Raw genomic sequence first — 9,177 nt, 5'->3', positions numbered from 1 at the left:
ATAAATTTGCTACCAATCCACTCAAGTCTTTTCCCTGCAGGCTGTCTGATCCAAGCTGTGAAGTAGCCACTTAGAGAATAAGAGACCTGACAGGTGATGGTCAGATGCTGGGCTGGCTGCTTAGTCACATAAGCTTGTTGTGTCTATTTAAATCTATTTAGTAAAATATAAATTACTGTAGATTTAAAAGTTTGAATAAAAGACTTTGATGCATACAAAAAGATTAAATAAAAAAAAAATAAATAAAAAAATTTGTGCATGTTCTATTAATCTTGTTAGGGTGATTAAAGGCAAACTAAACTTGCCAGTATTTTCAAATCATTTTGTACAAAATGCTCATATATTTCAGTCGCAGATATTTTCTTCAATATGCCAAATTAATATACATTAATATAAAAACAAAAAAATCCTTGGACACTAACAGCTCACAGACTGTCAATAAATGAACAAATTAAAAACACATGTATGTCTTCTATTATGAATATAATCATTTATCTGTTTTATATGATTCCACATCAAGAATGTTTTATACAGTAATTAAAGAGACTTGGTCTGGTCCTGAAACCATTAGTGGTCTTCGGGCGCCTCCTCTGGTGGTTTCATGTTACAAGTGTTCACACTTTGAGGGGTTTTGTTCAGACCTGCTGATGATTTGTGTTACTATCAGTGTCTGGCACAATAATACACAGCAGCATGCTCAGGTGTATATTCTGTCCATTTAGAGTCACTGTGTTGCTGGAAGACTATAAGTCCATATTGAACTTGTTCTTTAATTATTATTTGTAGTATGTCATGGATACAAAACATGCACTTTGATTAAACTCCAGTCCTTTCCCTGCAGGCTGTCTGATGAGGTACAGGAAACGTGGTTCATGTTCAAACTGATGTGTTGGCATGATGTCAGTGAAAAATTTTTTATCGCTGAGTCAGCACTCATAGCATTAAAGAGTTAAAAGTCTTTAAAAAACAAAATGTACTGATTGATCTTCTTACTTTAATAAAGAATGATCTCTTGACGATAGGCAATGAATTATACCGATTTCTTAAAAATTAAATCAATTAATCATTTTGAGATATTATAATATTTGCAATATGTATATATTTATAGATATACCACAGAATACACAAGTACAAAGATAATTTCATAATAAACAACATTATTTCCAAAGCTTCAGTAATCTTTTCTCTTCTGTTCCCCGTTGCTGTAAAAGAGGAAGTTTTTGTATGACTCTCCTATTATATTCTCTCACTGTGTTGTCTCGGGCACAGTAATAAACTGCTGTGTCCTCAGTCTTCAGATTGTTCATCTGTAGATAGAGTTTACTGCTGGAGTCATCTCTGGAGATGGTGAATCTACCCTGGACTGACTGGGAGTAATACCTAGAAGTACTGCCTGTGTCTATAAAAGCGATCCACTCCAGTCCTTTTCCCGGAGCCTGTCTGACCCAGTTCATACGGTAGCTGCTGAATGTGAATCCAGAGGTCGTACAGGTCAGTCTGTGGGAGTCTCCAGGCCTTTTAACTGCTGGTTCAGATTCAGTCAGGGTTTGACCATCAACACCTGTAAAGAGAATTTTAAAAAGCCTGATTAAATGTGCTGAATTCAGATCTAAAATCAGCATGATAATAGAATCTATTTCACCTGCAAAGCAGATCGTCAAAATCAGTAGTCCTGTCTTGTAGCCCATACTGGTAAACTGTGTGCCAGCTGCTCCCTGTCAAACTTTCTATACTCAGATATATATATATATATAGGTGAAAGACATTTGGGTTTAGTCTTAACTCCTCCTCACAGGAAGCAAAACCTAATACGACTTTATTGTGTTATGTAAATATATAATTGAACATCATTTGCTGTGAAGCTCATGATAAAATACAATAACCAGTAAATATATAAATACATTATTAAATTAGGTATTTAAAGGCAGTAATCCGATGCCATCGTTATTATTAAATTAAAGCTCTCTGTGAGGTTTAGTTTAACCAATGAATTTAATCAGTGAGAAAACGTTTCTTCTCCTTGATGGTAGAATTTTTTATTGAAATTTGTATGGAGTTTTTACATGGCGTTCATTCCTGTATGCGTTTCAAGATCCAAAATAATTTCAAATTTATTTACATAATTCCGATGTGTAGTGTACGGTCATTCCACCCTAGAAAAAGGAGCAATTAAAAAAGAAGAGAAAACAGCTAAAACAAGTTTTGCATGACTCTCACAGGAAGAAGGGGGAAAACTGCACCCTGTTTTATGAAAGTCACATGTACACTGTTTCCTGGTTAAGAAATATCAATATGTAACATGTCTGTGAAGGTTCTCAGTCATCCAGGTCTTCGTAGTCTAAAAAGCTTGGAAAGAAAAGCATCTGGACTTCTTTAAGTTTCTTTAAGCTGTTTCACCTCTCATTAATGAAGCTTCTTCAGTGGATGAAGCTTCCCTAAAGTTAAGCACTTCATTTGAACATGCACAATTTTCACCTTTCAATGGTGGGAATTTTCAGCAGTCATACATATATGTTCAGTTCTATGGTGCTTGAGGTTTTGAATTATTTGTCAAATTTCTTGTCAGAAGTGGGGTTTTTTTCAATTGTACTCATTTAATTTCATTTGACACTCAGGTGTTTTATTTATATCAAGGGCGATTTGGTTTTGGCATTGGTGGGGACGGGTGTTTCAACCACCGAACCCCGCCCTGTTTCTTTTTTTTTTCCTTTTCGTCTTTTCTTCTTGATAAAAAAGAAGAAATATACTTGCCTACATATGCTATTCTACATGCTATTAAACCATTTAAAATTACAATTCATAGTTTTATATGTGAATTATATAATGTTAAATTACTATTAAACAAATGACTGACTAAGTATTTTAGGCTTTAGTTTACTTCAGCCATATTCCATACAAATCAGGTATCATACAAAAATAAAAATAGCTTCAAATACAGTCAAGACAATAAAATAATATGACTTTAAGGACTTAAATGTGGGATGGAGTGATTTCGCAGGTCTTTTCTCCACACTGCTGTCAAACTCTACAACAAAGACTTTTGCAGCTGATCAAACACACACATGTGCAATAAGACGTTGTAAGTTGTATTTTTACTCAGTTGTATATAACATTTGTATTCTATTTTTATCCTAATGCATATTTTATTCTATTTTATTCTACTATTTTATTCTATTCTGTACAGTTGTGTACAGTATATTATTCTTATTGTATTCTAACTTTTGCTATATAACTTTGCACTGTCCACTTTCTGCTGTGACAAAACGAAAGGTAATCTTATCTTAACACGATTACTTCAGTTATAGTACACCAACTTCTCTTATACATTAGCACTAAGGGAACACTAAATGAACGGGTGGTTTTTGAAAACTCATGTAAGATGACCACAAAATTATTATTCTGTGCTTGATGTGCCTCACCTTTGGCCCTGGCTTTTCCCCTCTGACTGCACTAGGACATATTGATAAAATAACACATTGATTCGTGCCATATAAAAAGTGAGACATGTCTATTCAGATTCTTTGTCAAATCTACACTAATCAATCAATTTACATCAGCAGCCTAACAATTGTAGTGCAAACTGCACTACAAGGTGGAATATTTGCAAAATCATGACTACCTCATGATATTTTGTCTCAAAAATTAACCCTATGAATTGTCAGTGCCACTAGGATGAAATTATTGTGTCACCAACATTTTAACATTAGACGTATAATTTTAACAGCCTCTGTAAACTAATATCCTGGCTTGCTCGAGGCTGCAGTTTTCTCTGACAGTTTCAATCAAAATTAGAAATGCTATTCTGAGACTGAGAGAACTAATAGTGCTGCCTGTTGTGCAGTTAGTTTCCAAAACACGTTATTCACAGTTACATACAATTTTAGACTGATGTGGGCCAAAGCCTAGCATAGCCTGTAACGTTATTATGATGGACACATTTTATGAGTGAGCTTGGCTTTAAGTGACTTACAGGTTTCTTTGAAAAATACTTTCTTATATGCACGTTCTTCCTCTTTGCTACCGTCCTCCTGGCAGCGCAGGTTTGCCGCTGCTGAAACTAAACAGAGCTCCCTGAAAGGCTCAGCCAATCACATTGGCCATATTTGTCACATGAGGTCGGACTCCAGTAGAGAAGTAATTTAACTCTTTCTGCACCGCTGGGTGACTGAGACGCTGACAGATCTTTTTTTTCTTTCTATAGTTTTTTTTTTTTTTTTTTTTTTTTTTTTTTTTTTTTACAAGAAGCGATCAAATTATTGGTGGGGACATGTCCCCTCCGTCCACGCCAAATCGACGCCCTTGATTTATATATCACACTAACTAATTAGACAATAAATAATTATGATCAAAATGTCCCACTGGACATTAGCTTTAGCTTTTAGTTGAATATTCCTGCTTTATTACAATTGCGAAGGTACTTTAGGTTTTTGTACAGCTGCTGAACCACCTTCAGTCACTGTGAGTCTCGAGCACAATAATAAACAGCAGAATCTTCAGTCCTCAGACTGTTCATCTGCAGATACAGCTGCTGTTTGCTGTTGTCTCTGGAGATGGTAAACCGGCCTTGAACTGATTGAGAGTAGTATTTGCTGCTACCACTGCCACTATCAAGAGTAGCAACCCACTCCAGTCCTTTTCCAGCAGCCTGTCTAACCCAGCCCATCCAGAAGCCACTGAATGAGAATCCAGAGGCTGTACAGGTCAGTGTGTGGGATTCTCCAGGCCTTTTAACCACAGGTTCAGATTGTGTCAGAGTCTGACCATCAACACCTGTCAAGATAATTTTTTTATTTAAAGAACATAAATAACTAAATAGGCTGGTGGAAAAAAAGACCAGCATGTGTTATGTTAGAATGTTTTTACCTGCCCAGCAGATAAATAAAATTAGTAGTCCTTTCAAATACTCCATCATGTAGATCTGTGTCCACTGTTCTTTGGTGGTCAGATAAGTAGAAGGGGGAAACATCCAGTTTTGCATGACTCCTCCTGACAGGGAGGGGAGAACTGCATTTAAATATGCATTAATTTGCACAGTGTTGCCTCATTTTGATTTATATATGGCATTAATTTTTGTGCCAGTATTTTGAGGGCACGTAAAAAAATTTTGAGCAGCGAAAGACCATGGGCGCTTTGAAAACGATGTGCTGAGAGTAAGCTGCTCTCGCCAGCTCTAGTGAGCCTTGACCACCCGGTCAGCTGGTGGGTAACAGGCATCTCCAAAAACGTCAGAGCACTTTTCCAAATATGTGATGTCTGGATAAATCAAGCAGATATTTGAAGTTTACACAGCTACATTCTCGCCTGAAAATAACTTAAAAGTTTATTTTGTGACCCAGAAAGACTAAGATTTCAAACCTTTTAGCTGCTTTTCTCGGCCATTGCTGCGGTTGAGTTTTGGATGAAATGCATTCTGGGATATTTGGCTGGGTTTAGCTACAGTAGCTAGCGAGCTGATTGGAGATCAAAACAGCCAATCTGAATTTTTGCATCCAATTCTGTGATTGGTTGGTTTTGTGGCACAAATATAACTGTGTACAGAAAGAGTTGAGCACGCAGGGAGCAGAGATGTTGAGAGCGGGAGCAACACACTGTGAGCAGGTCCACAGATATCTGAGAAAGAGCAAATGCATAAACTGAGTGAGAGGGGCTGTTAGTGTGTGTGTATATGGATAATAACAAACACTGAAATACATTTTTGGAATGCAGCAATGAATTTTGTTCACTCAAATTAAGCTTTTCTTCTCTCAAAATAATTTTCTCCTCAAAATGCAAAATTGTTTTATATGCGCTCAAAATCTTTTTACGTGTGCTCAGAATACTGGCACAAAAATAACGGCATAATAATACAGTAGTCTATTTATAGCTGTGATTGATGTGACAGAAAATTTCAAACATGACAAAACTTTCGACAGAATGTGCGATATTTAATATAAAAACGTGGTACATGTTTCTCTTGGCATGTATGGTGGTTAGTTGCTGATGCTTTTTTGTATAATTCAGCTCTGATGGTTTCTGTTATTGTGACTTACAAAACAAAACATAGACCATCTTCAGGTATTACATTCAGATTGATTTGGAATTTGACCTCCAGTACAGATCACCATATTTATCATGTGACATATTAATAGTCTGAGGTCTTTAAAATTATGTTATTACCACAGGTTTTTTTTGTAGTATAGAGAGTGTCAGCAGAAACATGACTATGTTCACCACTCTGAGGCTGAATATGTGCCCTCCTGCTCTCCGCACAATACACAGGACCACTCAGCACTCCACTCGACAGACTGAAGATTTGTCACAGAAAAGAGTGCTCATTTCTGTTACAGCGTTTCGTAAGATTTTAAAAATAAATGTGATTATAACATGAAACAGTAGCCCTGTGCTAATATATCAGCATGTTATACAAGGTGCCTCTGGCACTTTCACTGCTAGAAGATCAGTTATGGTATTGCATGCATTATCATATATCGAGAAACATGTGGAAACAAAAATTGCATTTGCAAGTAATGAGAGAATTACTCGAGTAGAATTAATGATTTACCATCCGAGAATATTTTTTCTCTTACTAATCATCATAGAAAACATGTTTGATATCGAGTGCTCAGAGGCTGGCTGCCTAACCTGTTCAAACTCTGCACCTGTGAAAAAATACATGGTTGGTGTAATTGCCATAACAACGTTTACAGTGTCATCAGTTAAATTTTATTTGTGTCACTGATAATCTAATTTTGACTAAGTTTAATGTGCTGGGTTTTTGTACAGCATTTCTCCCTTTTGCATCACTGTGAGTCTCGATCACAATAATAAACAGCAGAATCTTCAGTCTTCAGACTGTTCATCTGCAGATACAGCTGCTGTCTGCTGTTGTCTCTGGAGATGGTGAACCGGCCCTGGACTGACTGAGAGTAGAATTTGGTGCTACCACTGCCACTACTGATATAAGCAACCCACTCCAGTCCTTTTCCAGGAGCCTGTCTGACCCAGCCCATCCAGTAGTCACTGAATGTGAATCCAGATACTGTACATGTCAGTGTGTGGGATTCTCCAGGCTTTTTAATGGCTGGTTCAGATTCTGTCAGAGTCTGACCATCAACACCTGTCAAGGACACAAAAACAGATTTTGTGAAATATATCAGAAATGCTGAAAAAGGTTAAAGATAAACTATATTAAAACAAGACAATTTAGACTCTTTACCTGCCCAAAATACAGTTAAAAGCAGTATTCCTGTCCTGCTGTCCATCATGTTACTCTGTGTGCAAACTCCCCCCAGAAGTTTAAAAAATAGAGTCAAGACCACAAGTTTTACATTGAATTCTCCCATGAGATTAAGAGAAAAAACTATGTGCAGGATGGGTATGTGTGTGTGTGAAAAGTTATTGATTCATTATATTATGTGTTTATTGAAATAGATTAAACACAGGCATGTAAAACAATGAACAAACATATTATTTTAATCATTTATTTATTTATTTACTTTATAATTAGAGAGTTAAGACATTTAAATTCATGGATCAGCCCCTGTTATGAAACGTGTTGGTGGCTGTGTTTCATGTTCAATGTGTATTTATGAAAGTCTTTTGTGCACTCTTTCTAATCCATACTTATATACATTATCAAAGTCACTCAGCTGATTAGAAAGAGAAGGTGGAGCTTAAATCACAGCTTTAAACACTTCTTTCTATGTTGAATATTTGTTATTTTGTGTTCACTGAGCAGTTATGGTTCCTGATAAATGAAACCTGTTTCTGATTTTATGTTTTTATGTTCTACCAACCAACAAAGGTACTGTGAGGCAAAATTCACTGTAACAATAAAAAGGGCTGAACTGACTGTACTGATTCCTGCTGGTGAGTTTTTGGCAGCCACTCTCTGACAGGTGATGATGGTTATGTTTGGAATAGATCTTGGTTTGGGTTAAGATGCACATTTTTATTGGACTACATGCAATGTTGAAAAAAGACACTGAAGGAGCTCCCATTGTGTTAAAATGTGATGTCAAAGAGAGAGATATGCAGGGTTCACAGTTTGGAAAATACAGGCTCCTCTGGCCATGAGTGTGATAGATCATACTGGGTCTGTTACCTTTGGTGACCTCTATATGTCCTCACACTTCCACTGGCATCACTATAAACAGCTACAAAATCGCTCGCATGGCATAAAGAGAGCAACAAGGAGAGAATAAGTGTGTCCATCATTCATACACATTTTTTTGTTTTTATGAATTTACTGATCATGTTAAATTACAGCTCCTTTCTGTGAATGTGAATTTCACATTTTAACTTGGGCTGAGTTTTTGTACAGAGTTTCTTCCTCTTGTGTCACTGTGGCTCTCGAGCACAATAATAAACAGCTGAATCCTCAGTCGTCAAGCTGTTCATCTGCAGATACACCTGCTTTCTGCTGTTGTCTCTGGAGATAGTAAACCGGCCTCTGACTGACTGAGAGTAGCGGATATAGTAGCTATCATCACTGATTCTAACAAGCCACTCCAGTCCTTTTCCAGCAGCCTGTCTGACCCAAACTGCATAAATATCACCACTGAACCCTGAGTATGTACAGGTCAGTCTGTGGGAGTCTCCTGGCCTTTTGACTACTGGTCCAGATTCAGTCAGTGTTTGACCCTCAGTACCTACAGACAATCACATTATTACCTTCTGTATTTAAAACATGTCATTTTTCTTTGTATTAAAATATTTCTAAAAGCACTGTCATATCCTTACCAGCCCAGTTAATTGACAGGATGAGAACAACAGCCATGAACTCATGTCGATCCATGATAAAAGCCATTTCTATGACAAACCTATAGTGGTGTATGTCAGTCATATAGTCTCTGTGTTATAGTCTACAAAAATATTCAAATATGGTAGATCAGTTTGCATCAGCTCCTCCTCCTCAAAGAGGAATACACTTTTGCATTTCTGCTTATTGATACTAAACTTATAAATAAACAGGTGCTGGTTTTATTCATTTCGCCACCTGTACAGTGCATCTTTTTTTTCCCCCAATACCTTTGTTTAACCAAAAAATGAGAGTGTTGAATCTTCAATGTGTCACAGAAACATGTAAAAAAAATATTATAAATAAATACTAATAGCAAATTGTATAAAAACTGTGATAAAATTTTGTTGCCTACAACAACAACTTTAACCGTCCATTCCAGCAGCCTGTCTGATCCA

At 36.6% G+C, this 9,177-nt stretch overlaps 1 gene segment (V, D, J or C); it reads right to left on the bottom strand.

Annotated features, from left to right (window-relative positions):
- Window positions 1-6,779: 6,779 nt before the first annotated feature.
- Window positions 6,780-8,788, bottom strand: LOC134626670 (Ig heavy chain V region 6.96-like). The segment is given in 2 exon segments: window positions 6,780-7,096; window positions 8,722-8,788. Coding segments are annotated over 2 exon segments (384 nt in total).
- Between the last annotated feature and the right edge of the window lie 389 nt (window positions 8,789-9,177).

Source organism: Pelmatolapia mariae, linkage group LG4, assembly GCF_036321145.2.
Source record: "Pelmatolapia mariae isolate MD_Pm_ZW linkage group LG4, Pm_UMD_F_2, whole genome shotgun sequence".
NCBI classification, from domain to species: domain Eukaryota; kingdom Metazoa; phylum Chordata; class Actinopteri; order Cichliformes; family Cichlidae; genus Pelmatolapia; species Pelmatolapia mariae.
Note: the sequence above shows the minus strand (reverse complement) of the source record. Positions and strands in the feature narration are given on the sequence as shown.